Genomic DNA, 22,063 nt, shown 5'->3' with positions numbered 1-22,063 from the left:
ACAGCTTAAGCACAACACACAACACGACTGGATCAACTCCACGTGAGCGCAGCTGTGGGCAGCACCCAACTGGGGTCACTGCACGCATGCTCCCTGGCAACAGCACTTCTGTTCAGGAATGCCCCTGTATCCAGCAGGTCACCAGATGTGACACAGGGTAACTGGGCACCCACGCACCATCCTAGTGCAGCACCTGCCTGCAGGACATCCACATAATCTTACCTTGGGCTCATACTTCAGTGCCAAAAGGTGCACAATATACTCCAAGTGAAATAGGATCTTTTAATATCACATATCCAAACAAAGAGTTCTCATTTCAAAATGCAAAATAGGTCCTTTGAAGATCAGATGCTCTCAGGCTGTGTGAGCAGGGTGGGGCACAGCTGACTGGCACAACTGCAGAGGTCAGACCTCCTTTCTTTGGTAAGATACATGCTGGGAACAACGTGAATGCAGAGTTGTACCAAAAGAGTCCACTTAGAAGACTAATTATTACTCCACATCCCTTATTAGAGATTTTCATTTTAAAACAGTCATATACATTAAATAGCTCTCTGACATCTAGACAGCAAACATTTGAAGTAGCACATACTCTGCTACCCTCACCTTTTATGAACAAGCAACATGTGTGGGAGAGAAGGGAAACATTAAAAACAAACTGTCTGTCTCACACAGTTTATTTAACAATAGGTAATAAGAAATCAATTTTAACAGTCTATACAGTGATCGAAAGTTCTTATTTATAAGTAACCAACTTGAATTGCATGATATACAACATTTGAGGGTTTTTTGCTTTCTATTTTCAAGTTTTACAGAAAGTGGAAGAGGGTGGGAAAGGGGCATGGGAGAGAGAAAGCAAGCATAAAGAAGAAACCCCAGCGACTTTTTCTCAGGTTGAAATAATCCTGTTGGAATTGTTTCTTACCCTCTTTTTTATGTTTTTTTTTCCTTTGTTAGATGTAAAAATAACAAAAAAAAAATCTTTCAAGAAAACAGAAACCACAATATATATACTACATCCATTTGGCAGCTGCCCCTGTGTATTTCCAAAAATGTTGTCTTCTCTCTACACGTACAAATTACTTTAATACTTGAAGTTTTTTTTTTAAGCTCAGACTCTTGTATAGAAAATTCTTGGAGGACAAAAGTAGACTTCAGGAGGGGACTGAGTTATTTAATATTTTTACATTTTTCAAAGAATTGACATATTTCCAACCAAAGAGGAAAAGACTGGTATTTATTTATATATATATATATATATATATTTATATATGTAATGTATTTTTAAAGCAACATTAACCCCTTTTGTCCTCCAGTTTTAAGAAAAGGTTCTTCTGTGTTTTTCTGTTGTTCTGTTTTTGTGGTGGTTTTTTTTGCAGTGACATGAAGAAAAACCAGAATAGGGAAAATGTTTACCATCTGCCTCAGTAAATAATAACTATCAATATTACATATTTTCATTAATTTAAAAAAAATAAAACCTATTGGAGGCATGAGCAGGGCATCCTTTGGTGAACAACCAAAAGACCACCTTTTCCCCCGACCTCCCCAACACACACAAGGAAAAAAAAAAAAGCCAAGAAAAAAGACTGGTTATGATTCCAGCCATAACAAAAATATATTCTTTGTACTCTACTGTCCCTCAGGTTCATTGTTGGTTTGTTTTTAAAACCATAAACTACTGCTGCAGAGTTCAGATGTGTTCCAGGGAAAAATGTCATTTCAGCTAAGAAAGATTCAAAAAAATTTGTCTTCAGTACAAAAAGTCCTGTGAAAATAAGTGGGTTTTTTTTGTCTGTTTGTTTTTTAGTAAATTTTTTCTGCTCCCAAAATGCTACAACATGTCTAGTGTATGTCTAGTGTACTCTGTGAAAGGCTTGAATTCAAGTCTGAGTTCTCGGAGCTGAGCCCCAGTTCCGTGGCGCTTGTACCATGGAGGCCTGCCATGCCAGGATTGTTAGCAAGCTGGGAAAGCATTGCACTCTGGTCTGGGCTGGCAAAGTGCCCTTGATCCATGGGGTTAGCCTGGGCAGCTACCAGTCCTGGATGTGGGGAGCTGGTCTGCGGGGAGACATGGTGTGGAGAAGGCTGAGGCTGCATCCGAGGGGATGGGCTGGAATGAGGGGGCTGGGACTGGGGCCGCGGTGAGGGTACAGGCTGCGGAGAACGCACTTGATTGGTGAGTGATGAAGGGAGCTGCTGACCCTGAAGGTGCGGGGACTGGGCCTGATTGGGAAGAATGTGCTGTTGGGGGCTCATAGGATTGGGCTGAGCTGGGGACCCCATCTGCTGCTGCAGCAGCCTTTGCTGGAAAGCCTGTTGCAAACTGGCTCCTGTCTCTGCACTCATGGCCTGTGGAAGCTGGCTTATTTGTCCCATGTTTCCTTGCTGCATCTGCTGCATGTGATGCTGCATTCGCTGCTGCTGCTGGGGATACCCAACACCCTGGGGCTGCTGAAACTGGTTGTGGTTGGCCATCCCTGGCCCCAGCGTCGGTCCAGCTCCCTGCTGCTGCTGGTGGCGCTGCTGCTCCATCATCTGGTGCCGTCTCATCAGGAGATCTCGGAACTGAGGAGCCATCCCCGAGTGATTCATATTCATCTGCTGCGCCTGAGGATTCATCCCACCCATGGCCTGCTGCGGCTGCTGCTGCTGTGGCTGCTGTGGCATGCTGGGCCTCTGCACTCCTGCTTGTATGGGGTTCATGTTCTGCACAGCTGGGTTGGGGTGCACAGCTCCTTGCTGCCCTTGCATGGCCTGCTGTGGCTGGAGCCCCGGCTGCCCCTGCGGGATGCCAGGCTGCCCCGCCATGCCCTGTGGGTTCTGAGACCCTGCATACTTGGCTGCCCGCTGCTTGATGAAAGCGGCCAGCAGCTGAGGGTTGGAGTGAAGGATGTTAAGCACCTGCTGCTGCTGCATGGGTGAGCTGGGAGACCTGAGAGTCCGCAGTAGGTTTTGTAAGGCCGCCTGGGGCAGAGGTGGTTGTTTGGGCTGAGCAGCGCCAGGTACCTGACCCATCCCTGGCTGAGGGGCCATATTCATTGGCTGACCTGGCTGAGCTACTGCCATCATGGATGGTCTCTGCATTCCTGGCTGCAGCTGGGCTTGGGGTAAGGCCCCCTGCACCCATGGTGGCTGCTGCTGAATCCCTCCTGGCCCCATTCCTTGATCTATATGGCCACCGGGACCTCTGCCTATCTGTGGAGGGTTCATTCCCATTGGTGGCATCTGGGGCATTTGGTGCTGAATCGGCCTTTGGAAGATCTGAACCTGTGCCATCTGGCGCTGGGTCTCTGCTGCCCGCTGGATCTGCATGGCCATTTCCACTGCTGCCGGTGGAGGACCCTGAACTGGCGGCTGTGGTGGCTGAGGTGGAGTTGGAGGCGTCACCTGGCCACCTGCCTTGCCCTGGGATACAACGCTGGGGGTCTGAGTTCTTGGTATGGTGTAGGGTGGCATGCTGTTGGGAGGTGCAGGCTGAGGCTGTGACACAGGCTGGGGCAGAGGCTGGGGTTGTGGGGTTTGTGGTGTCGTAGGCTGCTGGCCTGTTGGAGTTGTTGGCGTGGCCGGTGTGGGTGATGGCAATCCTTGCTGCTGGCCTGCCACACCTGTGCGCTGCATGCTCGCCATCCTCCTTCGGAGCATCTGCGCCTGCTGCAGGCGGTGCTGGAGCTGTTGCTGACGGAGCTTGTGTTTGATGTTGAGGCAGAAGGGCACGGGGCACTTGTTCTCCTGGCAGTGCTTTGCATGGTAGCAGCAGAGAGCAATGAGTTGCTTGCAGATGGGGCACCCTCCATTGGTCTTGCGTTTGCAGCCTTTGGTGTGTTGGACAACCCGTTTCATCTTCTGACAGGACGGCAGCGAGCAGTTGGCATTGCGACACTGGCAGGCGTGGACTAGAGACTGGATACAGCGCTGGATGCTCAGGCGGCGGGAATCGCCAGGGCTCTGCGTCGTGGCAGTCTGCTGGTTGTTACTCTCATCATCTAGACCAAGGCCTAATTTTTCCATCTTGTGGTCATGGTTTTTAGTGTTATAGCAGGTGATGCACAGGTCATAATCCTGAAAAGACAACAAAGGATGAATTATCAGTGTTCCTGAAACTTCAAAAAAGAAATGAATAAATGATGTCATGCCATGTTGTCAAATTACTCCCAGTCTGTTGCAGGCAAATTGCTGCTCTAGGGGAAAATTCAATCTTTCATGCCATGTTGAGGTACTAGAGAAGGAATAAATCCAAATTATAGCCAGGGTAAGTGTGTGGGTGTAAGGGTGTCTGAAAGCTACACAAATATATAAGCCTTAAAAAACAAGTTGGCTCTGAGCTAGTAAGACACACATGATTCAGCTGGGCCAGAAAAATCCCAACAGGAAAGGAGAAGAAATAGTCAGGGAACAAATAGCTGCTCATCTGCTTCTGCTTCAAAAGAAGAGGGCAAGAGTGGCAGAAGAGGTACCAGCTTTCAAAAAAGAATGAAAGCTGCATTTTCAGTTTGGAGATGTGAGTTAAACAACAGAGAGTGCTGAAAGAACAGAATACATTCAGTGAAAGCAATAGCACATGACTTTGGGTTCAATACTTGATCTTTAAGAAAAAGACGTAAGTTCTTAGGATTTACTAAACCATAGGAAATTTAGAATTTACTTTCTGGTATATACCAAGATGGTAAAAGCACACATGCGAGTATATATGTAACCAGAGGAAATGGAAGTATCAAATTGTAATTAGGATCAAATCTGAGTCTGTCATTCCCTTCCAGCAGGCTGAAAAACTAGGTTAGAAGCCAGATAAAATGATAATCCAGCTTCCAGTGGGCATTGAACCAAACCCCTGGACTCAATCTTGAAATAGACTGGTTTTGCAAACACTTGTGAAAACACAAATGCTGTTTGCAGCATTTTACAGAGACACAACAGAGTAATGAAGGAGTCAAAAGAGTATTGGGATCTGACTTGCAGCACAGCAAAACCTCTGCAGTAAACCAACAGAGTCCTCCTTACAGAAATACTGCAGCCCCACAATTCTGACTCTGGAAGGAAAATGTATACATTGCTCTTCAGAAAAATCAGATGATTCTACCATTCCAGCTCAAGCCATGGCTACAGTTCCAAATTTCTTGGGCAGCAGCACCTTAAATAAACTACAGAAAACACAACTCTATTCCAAGCTCTCCACAAGGCAAAAATCACACCCCAAGCAGCACATTAGTAGAACCACTTCTAAAGGAAAATGTTTTCCATCAGCTAATAACGAGAAATCAGGTAAAGAACGCTTTGGGCACAAAGATACAGAACAGAAGAAGGGAAAACTTCCCCAAACATACCTCACAGACAGTGCAATGCCACCTGGTCTCCACATGATGCTTGCACTCATTGCAGGTGTAAACAAAGCGGTCTTGGCTTTGGGTATGCAGTTCCACCAGCATGCACATGGTTGACCACTGAGCCCTTCGTAGTGAGGAGAACTCCAGGTGCTTGTCTCTAGCAAGGGTTAGGAAAGCATCACGCCCATCCATCAGGTCACATGGAATGAGCGGGTCAGGCTCAACGATGGGGGGCAGGGAGTTGGCTGCAGGGCCAGCAATGAGACGGATGACAAAGAAGACCTGAAAAATAAAAAGGCTTATTATGCTACCACTTATCAAGGTGTTTTGGTCACCAAACCTCATTACAGAGTGTACAGTTCCAGAATCAGGTAACACTGAATGACCTGCCAGCAGGTGGGGTGCTTGTGAGGCTGGGAAATCTCGGACCTCTGGGTGCCCTGTAGGTTCACTTTCCTCTGAAGAAATAGGCAAGGGGCACGGGACTGAACAGTAACAGTAGAATTGTGTGGCAATCCAGACTGTTAGGAAGTTCTGCATGACCACAGCTGCATTTATTCCCATTGCCCTTGAAGCAAAGAGTGCCCAGACTTACTGGTACTGGTCCCTCTGGGTGAGCCACTCAATTCTCCAACTAAACCTGTATAATCTACAGGGCATGACTCTGAAATATCAAAGCTTTGTACACCTCTTTATTGAGTAAAAAACATTCCTCATTCAATAAACCGTTACCTCCTTGTGCTTCTCCATAGTGGCATACAGCTTTTGGGAGAGGTCATTGGACACATTGGGCATGCCAGGCTTCTTCTTATTGCCACGACTCAAACTGCTCTTGTTTTTACTTGTCTTCTTATTGTTCTTCTTTTTGGCATTTTTGCTGTCTCCCTTGCTCACCTAGCAATTTTAAAGACATTTTATGTCAGGTATCTAAGCCACACCACATCACCCTTTTATTATTTTCACATATTCTATAACTGCAGGACAAAACACACTTCATAATCATTTACTCTGAAGACACGTACTAGGGTTCACAGAAACATTAAATTAATTCTATTAGAATTACTCCAAAAGATATCAAGATCAGCAATACATACATTCAAAAATATTAAAAGCATAGATGCTCAGGACATACAAGCAAAATGTTATATAATGAAACTTGTTTGTCTGTTACAGCTACACACTCTTGGACAATCACAAAAGGGTTCAGTAGATGAATTCTCAATGCAATTCAAAAATAAAAATAACTGCAAAGTGCAATTGATATCGTACTAAACAATGATAAGACTTAAACCACCTAGATTTAGTTTGCTACAGCTCTGACAAATTTACTTTTAACAGACTGCATTAAACTGATTTTAGTAGGAAGTTGTTGTTCTGAAATCCAAAGGCATTAGTAGTGCAACTTCTATCATGCACCTGTCATATCCTGCAACAGTCAAACAAAACAGATCAGCTTAATTTCAACTATATTCTGTTAGCAATTTATTCCTCTCTGTGCTGCTCAGAGTCCCTCAAAAACCCACAGCGTAAGATGATCCAGGATCAAAGTAATTGTTAGCCAAACAAGCATTTTTCCTAAGCTTAAAATAACTCTGCAAGAATGGAAATTCCCAGTGAACATGGATGACTATCATGTCACTTGACAGTACAGTTTATTATTGCTCCTTCTTCAAGAGTGAAACATAGGATCAATAAAGAATTAATAATAATAATAATAATAATAATAATAATAATAATAATGATGATGATGATATTAACAATAACAATAATAATAAAGTTAAATAATAATGTACTGCAAGCTTGCCCTACCTCAGGATTTTGGGGCCAAACTGCTGTGAAGGCTCAACTAATATTGACCAACCTCACACACAGAGCTAAATGATCCTTCACAAGTGGTTTCTGGCTATACTAGAGAGATGAGGACTTGAAGCTATGCCTTGTAGAAAGCAAACAATACCTTCCTAAGAAAGATGTTATTTAATGCAAATTTGATATCATGTTGCAAAGTCCTTGAAAGAAGGTATTTCAAAGAGCAGCACAGGAGAATCACAATTTTTAATTGTAACATTAAACCTAACTTTTATTGATCCAAAGATCTTCCAGCAAAAAAATTCTAACCCCCCAAAAAAATCTAGTACCTGATAAGGTGATGAAGCAGCAGTGCTTAAAGAATTAACTAACAAGTACTACTGCATGAGCAAAACTACTAAACTTATCCTAGATTCAGCGCCTCTTCCATAAATGTTCAGAGCATAGGCAGATGCATAAATTCTGCATTTGTTCACTTTCAAATTTATTTTTGAATCAAGAGGCACCTCTTTTATTTTTGAGGGGGTTTTTTGTTGAACTTGATAACACAGTTGTACATTCTCAAAAATTATTGCACAAGACACCAGCAAGAAATTTCTCTAGTTTAAAGTAGCCCAACAACAGTTCAGCAGTAATTTGTGCTTCAGATCCTCAATGCCTTAAAGCTACTAAACAAACCTGTTGAAAGTCAAGTACTAACTCACGGCATTCCATTACTTTCTCAGAACATTCTGCTAAGACTGGTGTTATAACATCTAAGTTAGAAAGAAAAGAGTGATTTAAAAGCTAATGCTTAAGGAAAAAACTTCTAAATCAGCCTGAGGTGGCAACGTGACCACTGATAACAACTGGATTTCAACAACAAAATATTCAACTAGCAGCTGTTTCAACAAAATTGCCTTTGGTAATTAGACAGTTTATAGCTATAGGAACACCTGCTGTTCATTGATATGTAGCTTAGTGGTATTTACCAGCTCTAACTTATAAATTGTAAAACTGAAATTTATATTAGAGTGAAAAGTGAAAAATCTTGCCCCCCTCTTTAACAATTAGCCATATATAATCAGAACTTTTACATTAGATTATGAAAAGCCGAAGCATCCTTACATCTGTGCTTTCATTACTAGTGTTTTCTTCTCTCTTCCGTTCTTCCTCTTCTTGCTCTAGCTCCTTAATGCTCTCCTCCAGAACATTAGGCCAGAAGTCCCCTTCAAAGTAAGGGAGCTCCTTTGCACTTGTTAGACGGTCTTCTGTGGCCTGCTTAAATATATCCTAAAAGATGGCAAACCCACTTTCAGTTATCACTATTACAAGTCACATAATGAAAGGTGACATTCACAATGAGCAACAAGAAAAAGGCATTAGCAGACTAAACAAGGGAAAGCTTAATATTTCAATTTATTTTCAGAGAGCACATTCTAAGTGCAAATTTAACACTGTAAATTTAACACTGTACAGTTGGTCAAATATATTTCAAATATTCCCACTCAAAAGAAAGAAATCATTACTGTGTGCTAGATTTCAGTGTGTACTCTTACCAATTGGGACAATGTAATCACCGCAATCTCAACACCCATTTAAGTCCTGATAATTCCAAAGATTTTACTTCTTTCTAAGTGCATTAGCATCCTACTCCTGCAATTTGATCTAACACAAAAAGATTTAAAATTCCATATATATTCTTTTGCTCTTTTACAGTACACTCAAGAATATAGTTTGTTTTAAGGAACTGTTTCAAGTCTTTTGCTAGAACGATTTCAGAAGCTGTATGTTTTGAGAAGAATATGTTTTAACTCTAAACTTTTGGTGCTCAATTCACTTAAAACTAATGCAGTAACCACCAAGAATCAGGCACAATGCATAAGGCAAGGAAGAAATCAAGACAAGATTGGTCAATATCCCCCAAGTACACAGTTAACACACCTTGTAATCATGGACGATACGCTCTGACACAGACTTGTCCAGCATCTTTTTGTACCACTCTTGCAGTCGCTTGGGTTTGGGTATCTTTTGGTCAGGAGGATGGCAGTGGAAGATGTAGTCATCTCCTTCACTGGGCGGGCACGCCCAGATGTGTCCAGTAGTATACCTGGCGTGGTCAGACAAAACCGGGATATGTGGGCTCTGACAATGGACTCTTGTGCGCTCTCCTCACTGACACCAGGTGGCGCCACCACTGACTTGGCGGCTGTTCCCGGACCTAACACTTCCATCTTTTCACTAATTTTCCAAAATCCAGCACTATATATGGAGGACTTACATGTAAAGTGTGCACATTTTACAGCCTACATAAAAAACAAAGCCTGACACAAAGCTGCAACTGCCATCTCTAAATTAACTAATGGGAGAAAGATGGAGTCTAGGTATTTCAGTAGTGAAATCTTAAGACAGAGCAGTAATACTTTATCTAGCAACATTTTAAAAACAGATTTACTTAAAGACAGAATTTACTTTTCTGTTGTAAATCCTCTGGGATTTGAGAATTGGTTTGAAAAAGTTTTAGAATTTTATCTGGAATAAACAGGCACTGCCAAGCTATGGTTTTGGGTGTACAATCTGGAGTATTATTAAGATAGATGACAGCCAAATAGTAGCAGCTGCACCGACAGTAACACCTAAGATCACTTCTTCATCCTCAGTTTTTCACTTAGTTTTTGAAGAGAACTCGAGTAGGAGAAATTACCAGTTAGAGAAAAATAGCAACAGGGCAAGAAACAGCTCTGCAGAACCATCCCTAAGCCCTGGGAGCTGCAGCCAGTTGCCATTCCTTCTGCCTGAGAATGCAGAGATGATACTGCATGACCAAGATTGTTTTCCCAAAATTAGAACCTGATGTTACCCATTAGCACACAAAACAGCATTAAGTAAAGCTGAGGCTTGAGCTCTATGCAGCAAATGTACAGACTCACAGCTTAGAAATCAGACAAAAAAAGCAGAAAGAAGCCTAATGTATGCTTTTGAAGTAATAAAGAACACACCACCTCACTGAGGTACTGAAGATAGTACTACTTACCTCCATTTCAACTCCCCTAACTTTTCTCATCAACTGCTTTAAACATAGTCCCTAACAATCTCTCAACAAATAACTTCATCAACGTACACCAAATACCTTGACAATAGAGTGATGTTTACTTCACTGGCCTTTATACTTCAGTAACCATGGTAATTTAATTTCCACCTTTCTTGTTACTGCAGTTGTTCTGTGTTCTTTTGTGCTGTCCAAGTATGTTTTTCTCCTTCTTTCCTAACTCTTCAGTTTCTCACAATTTCAACCACCCAAGACTTCTTAGTGGCCTTATGAAACTGTTACAGAGTTAATCAGTACAGACAAAATACACAACTTTCTCCTTGTAAGCAAGGGTAAGAACGTACTTGCTAGCCCAAAGGAATGATCTAATTAACGCCATAGCATTACATAACGACAACAGCATTTTACTGGAGAAGAGGCTCACTGTTTCTACTTAGACTTAAGAAAGTTTTACATAAGTTTGGAAAGAAAAATATCTAAAGCAGAGACCTCCCCTGAAAAGCCTGCAATCCCTTTTTCTCTTCTTCTTTTCAGCTGTACACAATTGTTGTCACATTATTCTATTACAGGTTGATACTTAGGCATCATATTTTTTACTATAGGATGAAGTAATTTAATTTGCAGCAAGAACTACTCAGCAGAAATGCTGTACGGAAGAAAACATTATAAGATACTTACCCTAGTTTCTTAACATATTCTAGATATCCAATTAGTATTTCATGATAGACAGCAGTCCTCAAGCATTTAGGGCGGAAGAAATGAACACTGTCAAGGTAAGATATATACACTCGCCTGGAAAAAAAAAAAAAACACAACAAAAAAAGCATGAGAAAGAGGAGGGATTTTTAAGTAATTCTACAAGTTCATTAATGTTATTTTATACATCTGAAGTATCCATTATAACAGCAATCTGCAAAGCCTCTGATCCTAATTCACCTCTAGAAACTTGGTCTTCTTTTGATATCCTAGCCTCATCTCCCTAAAATTATTCAACCTCGAGAACACAGGTAAGTGATCCTTAAGGCAACACCATCTGCCAGCCAGCATCCCCACTAAGAAACAACTCTAACATTACAGAAGCTACTTTGTTTCTAAAACCTAACACACTAGGGGGTCTGACATAAGCAACTGGGAAGGTCTATACAAAACTACAGGAGGTTCATCCAAACAAGAGAGTACTAAGGTAAAATAGACTTTCATGGAGTTCCTCACCTTTGATTGGGTGGAGGGCAGTCGGAGCCATATTCTTGCACATGCATCCCAAAGAAGCACAAGTCTACACCATCAATCTCCTCAAAGGCAAAAAGCGCTTTTGTACGGTAAGGGAAAGACTCTGCCATCTCTCCACTGTCTACAAACCTGCAGACCAGAGGGTGAAGAGGAATACCAAATATATTCACATATCAGAGACTGCGTGTTACTCGGTGAAGGCAACAAAGATAAGGGCTACTCTAAGTGTAATTTTAGTGCAATTTGAAAGTTAGATGTTCACAAACTACTCAAATATGAGGCACCCACTTTTTACTGTGAAAAAGACACTCATCACAAAAAATAATTATGCTGCTGGAACACCTGTTTGTTACAAATTGACTGGTGATGAGGTTTTGAATACAACACTCTTTTTGGACTAGATATTACAAAAAAAATTCTTCACGGAAAGGACTGTCAAGTATTGAAACAGGCTGCCCAGGGAAGTGTTTGAGTCACCATCTCTGGAGATATTTAGAAGATGCATAGTTGTAGTGCTTGGAGATATGGTTTAGCAGTGGCCTTGGCAGTGCTAGGATAACAGTTGGACCCAAGCTTAGAACTGCTTTCCAACCTAAATGATTCTATTTAATTAAGTGCATCATTTAAGTACAAACAGCTCCCACTTCCACCAAAAGAAAGCAAAATTAGAAACAAACATACCTTGCTTTCATTCCTGGTTTTACTTCGACAGTTTTGTCGGATGCATGTACCACCCTAACTGTGACCTCTCCTGCCTCAGGGTGATTCTGTCGTCTTAGGAAATCATTGACTCTGTTCTCCAGGAAGGTACCCAGTCTTGTACCTGGCAACCCTGCAGGAGGAAAATACAACTCTAAACATATACAAAACTGAACTGTTCATATGTGATTTCTCTACTCAGATGTTAGATGAAAAATGGTTTTTAACACATGCAGTATGTTAACATACATTAAAGCTTTATCTTTAAACCCTGCCACTTCTAGATGGGGTGAGCTGCTTTTCCCCTGCAGGCACATTTATGGCCAATACATTATTTAAATGAATAAATAATCTGTACTTCAACCCAATTTCTATCTTGTCTTTAAAGTCAATCGCAATTAAGGTTTCTCCTGAATAGATGTTATTAATTACCTAAATTGGATTACAAAACACCTCTTTCAGACACATCTTCACAAGCAGACATTGCATTTGGAACTATATTCTGTCTATAAAACCATACTGGCCAAGTTAGTATCTCCACTTACCAAAGAATATCTTTCAATAATGGAAGTGCTCAAAAACAAACTATTAACTAACACTACCACCCGTGAATGGAAACACTCAGAACACCACAGAAGTTATGGTCAAAACTGACCAAAAGTATCCTCCTTGAGCTCCAAAAACCTTATACACAACACAAGCATAAAAGCCACCTCTTCCCCATTCTTAACATATTATTTAAATTTGCTGCTGCAAGTGTCAGAATCTTACTTTTAGCAGAGAATTTGTTCTCTTTCCTGGTTCGTCCCGTTTTCTTTAGGCAGCCATCACAGACGAAGCTGAAGCAAAAAAAAAAGAGAAAGTGAAGGCACCCCAAGTCAGACCACCAAGTTCTCTAGCATCATACCATTAGAAGCAAAATCTTTCATCAGATCTTATCTGGTCTGGAAAATACCTTAACTGAAATTTGAAATAAAAGCACAAAGAACAGCCCAACTGTTTCAGAGCTGCAGAGGAAGATCTAAGCTCCAGGTGCTGCATGCTCTATGAGTCATCACTCATCCACATCATCACTGGAAAGCCCAGGGAAGTCTCCACTGGCAGGTCTAACAATATCAGCTCAAAGTATTCTTGGGGCAAATAGGCTCAAACTGCTGACTCTGATGATGATAAGACACTGCAACATCAAGCATAAGGCTGATTTTTTTTCTAAATGCCCAAACACACTGTAGACTGAAATGATTCCATGATTCTTCCTCACTCACAGGACATCCATCTTCTTCTGCAGCAATGTGGATGGGACAACAGAATCCTAAACTCACAGCTTTTTTGACAAGAAATAGGACATTTAAGCTCTTATAAAACTTTATCAACATATAATTTATCATACTTTTTAAAGTTTTTAAATCATTCAGAAGAAAACACATATGTTAATCAAGAACCATGGAGCATCTAAAGAAAACTGTATTGGTTTTTAAATTTAATCTGATCACTGAGGTCAAAGAAGTTGATTCACCTGTTAAATCCTTGTTACAAATTTTTTTGAAGATGACAAAACATTATGATTTGTAGAGAAAAGAGATCAGTCTGAAACTGTTACCAGAACTAAAAAAATCTTTTCATGAGAGGCTAGCATCTCTAAACATAAAAGGCTGAAATGCTTCCATATGCTTCTATCTTCCATAGAAAGAAGCACTGGTAACATTAAAGATTACAAAACTTCACACACAACACTGGAAGATATACTATCTAAATTAGATGTTACCCTACAGATTGTGTAAAAAAATCAGGGAATGTAACTTTTTCCATTAAACAGTCTTTTAAATATAAGGAAGTTTATGAGTAAGATCTACCAAATAGTAAATATGCTATCTACTTAATATGGAGAAATTCCTCACCCAGAAGGCCAGATTATCTCATTATGAAGAACACAGATCTGGTGCATTTTTCTTCCACACTCTAAACATTCAACAAATCTGTACAAGGCAAAAAAAGGCAAAAGGAAGCAAAGGTTAGTAGTATCATTGCTTGCTTGTATTTTTTGTAATATTTTATTCGAGCAGTTCTAGCATTTAGGCCTTTGATTCTATTTAACACAGAGTGCACATCTATGCTGAGAACAGTCTTCAGAACAAATTAAGACCTGCCAGCTCAAGTCAGGCAGTCTGTGCAGGGAGACATTATTACCATTTGCTTGTCTTACCACCATCCACTCATTTTTTGTCAAGTGAAGCCCATTTAAAGATAAAATCTGTAAACTGCTTGTTGCTATAAAGAGTAGAGGAAAATGGATTCACACATGTCAGAAAAGAACCAAGTGAAACACCTGTTAGTTAGTTGCCCCACTATGCTTGAACCCTGGGGTATATTACAAATATACTGCAGAAAGGTGGGAAGGAAGAACACAGAAGCAAATACCTAAGTCACTTTCAGAAGATTAGCAGAGATTTAAGGACAACTGAGGTAAGTTGTATGGTTTAGTTCCCAGACGTCGGTGGATGTAATTCTCCAAAATACCTAAGGTTGCTTCAGATATTTGGACAATCTGACTCCTTTTGAACATGCCTGTCTAAAAGTTTGAGACTTCAAATGAATAATTGTAATCTATGTAGAGCATGTGGTATCACATTAAGTTAGGCTTATATTCTATCTTCAGTTTAACAAAGGGAAAGAAAAGTTATGAATCAAGCTACTATTCTCTCCTTCCCACAGCCCTTGTAAAACAGAAGAACTGGCTGACCCTTGTGCCTTTAGAAGGATTGTGTGGGAACAATAAATGTCCTTTTTGTTCATTCACTTGAGAACTGAGATAATATTTACAAAACAGCAGCATAGGTGTATGATGCAAGACCATGTAAAGCAGCTTCAAAAAAAACTGCTCAGGAATATCAAGAAAAGCAGCTGAGTCACCATCATCTTAATGTTACTGAATGACTACAGTTCTGCTTTTAGAACAGTACAGAAGAACTGATTGATTCAAAATACAATTTTCCTTTTACTACGGCTGCCTATAAAATGCAGAAACTAGAAATGCCAACAGTACTAACAGCTACTGCCAAATGACTCAAATCAGTTCTGAGACTTGAGAATTTGCCACAACAAAGTTTCAAAGCAGAGCTATCTGCAATCATCCTTCTGTTGAATCCACATGCAAGACAACAAAATCGAGTCATTTCAGCCCATACATCCAGTGTTACCTATTTCCCAAGCACAGCCACAGTGGTTTGGGTTCTCAGCACTGAATGCCATATCTGCTGATTACTGAGCAGCCCCTAACTGAGGTACATGAAAGCGGGAAACATTCAAAGACAAAGCTGATGGCAAATGAGTAACGTGTATCTTACAAAGTATGTATAATAAAATGAGGATCATTCAGGAGTGACAGCAATACTTACAGCTCAGGATCCAGTGTATCATTTTTCCTTTTTGAAAACTGTTCTTTGTTTATCGTGCTATGGAGAAACAGGTAATAAAACTCAGTTTTAACACAAGACAACAAACATTCATGCAATACCACACCTATTCACAAACCAAGATAAAGCCTTCAAGCAGACTTTTTAAACACTCACTGGCACTACAAGGAAAGTAATTGCGTTACACAGTGACAGACAACTGAAGTGCATGCCACTCCACTTTGTCTGTGGAAAACATCATTTTTCTCTTGTAAAGAACATTGTTCCCTTATTCAGTTTTACTACAGAATAAATATTAAAGTTTGCTGACAATTCAAGTTTTAGATAGGTCTGACTAGTATTTAATGACAAAAAGACTACTTGATATGCCTTATATTCTGCAGGCAAAGAATTCAAATTATCTTTCATTACTGAGAAAGGTAGGTTATCTCTTTTCAGATTCCCCTAGCCCCTCCTCATACACTGACTTCAAAAGATAAATTTCAGCTTCCAAACTCTGCAACCCCAACCCAGCCACTACTATACATTATCGTTACCTTCTCTACGTTATTTTCAAGGCCTAAAATTCCATCTTTTTGACAGTGAGGTTACTCAAACCTGTGAGCATTTAACCCAAAGAGTATTCTGCACAACATGAGAAGATCAGTATGTCCCACTCTGATAAGCAATGACACAGACTCACTCCAACTTGCACGAGATGAATTAACCTTCCTATCTCCTCTTATTTCAGTGTTTATTCGAATAGTGCCACCTGCAGAATACTGGAAGTTCATCATAAAATAAATGATGAAGTTAAATACCTCAATTACCTCAAACCATTCTTATAATATGGTGCATGGAACAGGACTCTTTGACTCTATATTGATTAAATTTTATATCTTGGCTTCTACTAGAATAGCAATCCATCTATCCACAGGAACATGACATGGCCCACTGTACTGACCAGGATACAACATTATTTCTTCCTTTTTCCTTCCAGAAAGGTAGATCACAGAATCCTAGGATGGTTTGGGCAGGCAGGGATCCTAAGAGATTATCACTCCCTGCCATTGTCAGGGGCACCTTCCACTAGACCAGGTTGCTCAGAGTTCCATCCAACTTGTCCTTAAACACTTCCAGTGATTGGGCATCCAGAACTTTATTGTGCCAGTGTTCTTTATTGTTCCAGTGCCTCACCACCTTCATAGTGAAGAACTTCTTCCTTGTACATAATCTCAGTCTACCCTCTTTCAGTACAATTACATCATCCCAAGCCCAAACAGATACCTCCAGTACTGTTCTGTATGTATCCATTAGTGCATCCAGGATCTGGTTCCAAATGAAAGTTAACTCAGTTTGTCCAATTACCAACTTCAACAACTCTCCCTCTGGCTTTCCTGAATTCCCCATTTTTTTTCTACCTGCAGGGTTGTTGCACTGCCTTCCCCCAAAGAGATTTCTTGAATGGCTCAAGGAGTAACTGCTTGGCACTCATTTGTCCCTCAAGGGCTTCCTTAGTCTCCAAAAATTCAGTTTCAAGATTTTTTTGGGGGGAGGTATAAGGATGCAGAAAAATGAGAGACTGCCCCAACATTTTGCCACCAACACGGTAAAATCCATGCACAGCCTTTTATTGTGTCCTCAACAGCTGCACAGCATTTCTTGTAGGCAGATGGCATTCCAGCAGTGAAATATTTGTATGGCAAAAGGAGGTTGTCTGCTTCTGATTTGGATGAAAAACAACCTGATGTTGAACACAAGTTTAATAGCATAGCTAAAGAAAATGGTACATTTGACATTTCAAGCTGTATCTGTCACACACTTGCCTGCAGGCATAGTTATTTTTCTGTGGTAGAATACTTCCACTTGGAAAAAGCCATTTTCTTCTTTCCCTTCTATTGGTACAGTTGCAATTTTAAGCACTAAGTGCTTATTTTTCACTAGTTCAGTCAGTCCAGGTTTTAAAGACAAGCACAAGTCCAGGCTTTTATGAAGGATGTATCATCCACCTTCAATTAGCCTAAAAACCTACAGCTGAACTCCCCTTCCCTACAGAAAGCACTGTGGGCTGTGATATAGCTCACAAAAGCACAGCCCAAGCAAACAAATAACTCACGTTTGAGGTTGTGATGGGTCATCTCCCAGAGAAACGCTCTCCCCTTGGATTTCGTTGAAGCACTTCTCACAGAAATGATACCTGTCAGCAAGAAGGCCATATTTGGGTGAACTGCTCCATCCACACAACACAGCCCAAGTCAAGCAACGGAGCCACCAATCACAGCAGGCCAAGGAAGGGACAGGAGCAGAGAGCAGGTCATCAACGGCGACAAGGATATTCAATGATGCAGATTTATGTGCCCCACATTGTGTTTGGTTTTTTGGTTTGATTTTTTTTGCGCAATCAAAGCCAAGTGCAGACAGTGACAAGCATGAAGGAGAAATTAAAAAAATAACACACACAAACAAAGAAATGGGGGTTTGCAGGACAAAAACAAAAACATAGAAGCAAGACAAGACAACACAAAGCAGAAAGCCAAGGCAAAGCACAGATTAGCATTAAATCTCTCAAATGGGTCACAAGCAGCAAACGATAAAAACAAATTAAACAAGAGTATTCCATTCTAGCATACCCATACCCTCTTCATTTTAATAATCCATGCCATGTACAGCAAAGAATTAAAATGAGATAGGGGAAAGAGCTGAGGGAAGGAAGAACTGCTACTCTGACTTGTACATCAGCACAGCAATTCTGTTGTGAGGAGGATCTGCAGGAGATCAATGGAAGAGAGGTAGTCTTCCATATTAAATGTATAAATGCTGAAAGGCCACAGAATTCTCTTCCAGTTGAGAGGAAAAGCTAAATACAATAAACTTTAGGAACAATAAAATCTGTCCTCAAAATTCTTACAGACTAATAGAACTGTTAAACTCCGTGTTAACTAACATCAACTAGACACATAATGCTCCACATGGATATGATTCTGCCATAGCCAAGTCTGCACATAGAACAGTCCAGCCATCACTACAGCAAGCATTACAGAGAAAGATTTCATTTGTAACTCAATAAAACAGAGATAAATTCAAGATTCTACCCTAGCCTTCAAAAATGTTCTAAAGCTATGGCTTCTCCATTATAAGTCAACTAATTGAGTGCACAAGACAGCTACAAATAAAAAAATTAAAAAAACCCAACAAGTTTATTATAAAGCCATACTAATTTATGTTATTAGCAACTGTTAGGCTAAAAAGACAGGTCTCAATCTTCTTTTCCAGTTTTCATCTGAGATAATGCAGACACAGTACTTCTGGAATTATACATTTAAATCTACAGATATATGCATCTGTATATATGATGTAATCTGCAAGTCACATGTAGGCACCTGTTACAATGCAGACATTCCCTTCTAGCATTTGAAAACATGTCAAACATCAGATTTCTGAGTAATACTTTTTCGGTTCATCTAGTATTTGCCCATAGACAAACATAAGCAAAAAATATGACATGACAAGCTCTACACTACATACAAGTCTAAAACTACAATAGCTACTGTGGGATATTACAGGATTTAAGTAGGAGAAGCTTAAAAACTACCATTTGCTGCTAAAAACCTTTACCAAGCTTTAAAAGGTTAAGATATAACTTGTATAATCTTTGATTGCTTTCATCTGACTAGGTGCTTAAGGAAACTACAATTCCTGGAAACTTTTGGCTTTCAGGTAAAATCCTCCATGTTTTTGTCATTCTGGTTTGTTTTGGGGCTGGGTTTTTTTTGTTTGTTTGTCTGAGGTTTTGGAATGAATGAAGAGCAAGAACTAAATAGATTGATGGATCTTGGGAGTTAAGCACTTCTCTGCTCTAATAGGTACATTCTGGTGACAAGCAAGGGAATATGGGAATGTTAAAGCATGTGTTTGCCTGCTTCTTCCTGCCTCACTTCCCCAGCTGTCAGATGACTAGCAAGAAACCTCCTTTCAGAGGTCAAGTAAGTTTAAATCTTTTAATAAGCCCCAAGTGAAAAAGATACTCAAAAGAGCTGTAGAAGGGACAGCATTTTACAAAGCTACTGATAGCTACTGCCAAAGACAATTCCCTTCTGGAAACTTTGTGAAAAAAAAGCAAGTATCAATCTGCTGAAGATCTGAATACACAGATCTTCCACTTAAGATGTGCAATACAGAAGTAAGTTTCCTCTTTGGCATTAACATCATGAGAAAAACAAAGACTTGCCAAAACCAATATGTATTATGAGTATTAATACACTTTCTGCATAGTCTGCTCAGTGTTCTGCATGACAAATACTGCTGCAGAGCAGGCAGCAAAGGCAACAGACTTGTATATATGATTTGCAGGTAACTGAAGATTTAATTAATTGCAGGATCAAAATGTAGTAAAACATCACATTTCTGCAAACAAAGGAGGGAAGAGCAAAGGCTGCAGTGAACTTTTGCTCAAAGAAATCATTATTAACAGACAAGGCAAACTATTCAAGAGCACTTCCAGCAAAAATTTTTATCTTAAAACATAAAGGTGTATACATATAAAGAGGGTGCCTATGTAAATACATGCATGCCTATAACAGATTGATTGCAGCATGCACAAAACTGCATCAGCTGAGTTTTCCTTACCTGTTCTGGTAACTGTAGTAAGTGGCATCTCGAGGGATTGTGCACAGCTGTTTGCCATAGCAACACAAAGTCTGTGGCGAGAACTCCAACTGCAAAGAGGAATGGGTCATCTTAATACTCACACATTTCCACTTGCTCTCTGTGGGAAGCAAGTGTGACCCAGACAGTGAACACTTCCACCTTACTCTGTGCACAGATCTCTCCATACAGCAAAGAGTATGAAGTGCTAGTTACAAAAGATATTAAGTGGGCTGTTATTCTCAAGTTAACTCCTCTCCGAAAACAGAAAGCACATCAAAACAAGGGAAACAGAATTTCAATATACAGTGCAATACAGAACTTCTGAAGTAATAAAAACATGCCTGTTTATAATCTGCAAGAGCAAAAGTTTGTCTTAGTCAAAATAAGCCTTCTATTGCTGACTTTTTTCCCCAAGGGCTTTCATACAAATAGATTATTTAAGGACTAGACAGAATTGGAAGACCCACAAAATGCTCAAATTCAGATTACTCAAGATTGCTAAATCCTGGCAAACTTCAGAAATTTTTGACACACCATAACTGATAACAACTGCAACTACTATATTTTCCCCCTTCAATTCAAGGAAGCAAGCAACAAATTAAAGATATGTACTTTCTTACCTTTCTTCCACAGCAATAACCAAGGCTCTGCATAACTGGGTCAATTTCTTGCTCAAACACCTCTGCCAGTTTGGAACAGTACTTGTATACCCGGGATGTTTTGCGGTTATATAACCAGGCATTATTGAACATGAGCCAGATGTCATCTACATACTGCCATGGCTCTTGATACTGTCCTGTGTCCAATTTTCTCTTGATAGTAGAGAGATCCATGGGGTTCTTCACTATGTCAAAATAATCCTGCAAGAAAACACAGCACATCAAAACCCTCCTAGAGAACTAAGCTGTGACATGACAGCATGTGTATTCTCAGCGTATACATTCTTCTCATCAAGAAAAACAGATTCCTCTCTGACCTGACTGTCAAACTGCTTGTGACACACAGAATGCAATCTCTAAGTAATACAAATAATTCCCTAGTGCTTTCTTTTCATTATTCCTTTATTTCTCAGGTGCTGTTGCTCATTCACAACTAATGAAATCAAATCACTCCAATTTTAATCAGCAAAACAAGTATTAAAAATAGTAGAAAATGCCAATGCTTTTGCAGCCATTGTGATCCAAAGACATACACAAGAACATTAATACAAAGTGACTGTGGTCAATTGTGCTGGTTTTGCATTAATTGACATTTGGTGAGCAAAGAAAAACACCCACAGAAGTGATTTATTTAAGAAAAGCTGTGATTAAAACAATCAGTGGCTAGTTTTGAATATTGACATCTTATTAGGCCACTAGAAAGTTAGATATGCCTCTGTGAATACACAGGTTAAAAACCAGGAAAAATCCCGGGAAGTTCTCTTTCCTTCCAGCCTGGAAAGAGGTAACCGGGCACCAGTGGGGTCAGACCCGCTCCGCAGCCTGGCCCCCAGGCCTGGCGCAGCCTGGCCGGACCCTGCCGCTGCTGCAGCCCTGGCAGGGCAGGGCCCGGTGGCTGCCTGGCAGGAGGAAGGGAGGAAAGAAGGCCCCATCCCGACCGAATTGGGCCCCCAGCGGCTGTTAACATCCTGCTGTTAAGCAGTTACCCTCCACAGTGCCAATGGCTGCCGGGCAGAGGAAGGGGGGGAAGCCCCAGCCACCCCTACCAAGGCACCTTGCCGAGGGAGTGGCTCCAGCCATGAGAGAGATCATGCTGCCGAGACCAGGGGTGGCTCTGCAGCCGTGCAGAGTGGTCCCACAGTTGAAACTGAACGCAGCTAGAGCCCCGGAGATCCTGGCACAGCCCAGCGCTGTGGAGTCCCTGCAGCCCCTTGACATAGTATCTAGGGTCTGGCCTTGGCAGGACAAACTCATAGAGTTACCTGCCCAGCCTGG

General features: G+C 40.8%; 1 protein-coding gene across 4 annotated transcripts in view; it reads right to left on the bottom strand.

Annotated features, from left to right (window-relative positions):
- Window positions 1–661: 661 nt before the first annotated feature.
- EP300 (E1A binding protein p300) overlaps window positions 662–22,063 on the bottom strand; it is a 67,137-nt gene continuing 45,735 nt past the window's right edge. For all 4 annotated transcript variants that reach the window (XM_066184200.1, XM_066184201.1, XM_066184202.1 and 1 more), the window contains 14 exons: window positions 20,750–20,989; window positions 20,109–20,197; window positions 17,599–17,679; window positions 15,486–15,542; window positions 13,989–14,066; window positions 12,862–12,929; window positions 12,073–12,223; window positions 11,374–11,520; window positions 10,840–10,953; window positions 9,057–9,222; window positions 8,241–8,405; window positions 6,057–6,218; window positions 5,325–5,606; window positions 662–4,062 (listed from right to left, as the gene is read on the bottom strand). In XM_066184200.1, the coding sequence (XP_066040297.1) occupies window positions 1,846–4,062; window positions 5,325–5,606; window positions 6,057–6,218; window positions 8,241–8,405; window positions 9,057–9,222; window positions 10,840–10,953; window positions 11,374–11,520; window positions 12,073–12,223; window positions 12,862–12,929; window positions 13,989–14,066; window positions 15,486–15,542; window positions 17,599–17,679; window positions 20,109–20,197; window positions 20,750–20,989 (4,017 nt within the window). In that variant the 3' untranslated portion in view covers window positions 662–1,845. The remainder of the gene's footprint in view (window positions 4,063–5,324; window positions 5,607–6,056; window positions 6,219–8,240; window positions 8,406–9,056; window positions 9,223–10,839; window positions 10,954–11,373; window positions 11,521–12,072; window positions 12,224–12,861; window positions 12,930–13,988; window positions 14,067–15,485; window positions 15,543–17,598; window positions 17,680–20,108; window positions 20,198–20,749; window positions 20,990–22,063) is intronic.

The sequence above is a fragment of the Chamaea fasciata genome, unplaced genomic scaffold (assembly GCF_029207755.1).
Source record: "Chamaea fasciata isolate MVZ Bird 193981 ecotype frontalis unplaced genomic scaffold, bChaFas1.0.hap1 SCAF_5, whole genome shotgun sequence".
In the NCBI taxonomy this organism is placed as follows: domain Eukaryota; kingdom Metazoa; phylum Chordata; class Aves; order Passeriformes; family Sylviidae; genus Chamaea; species Chamaea fasciata.
Note: the sequence above shows the minus strand (reverse complement) of the source record. Positions and strands in the feature narration are given on the sequence as shown.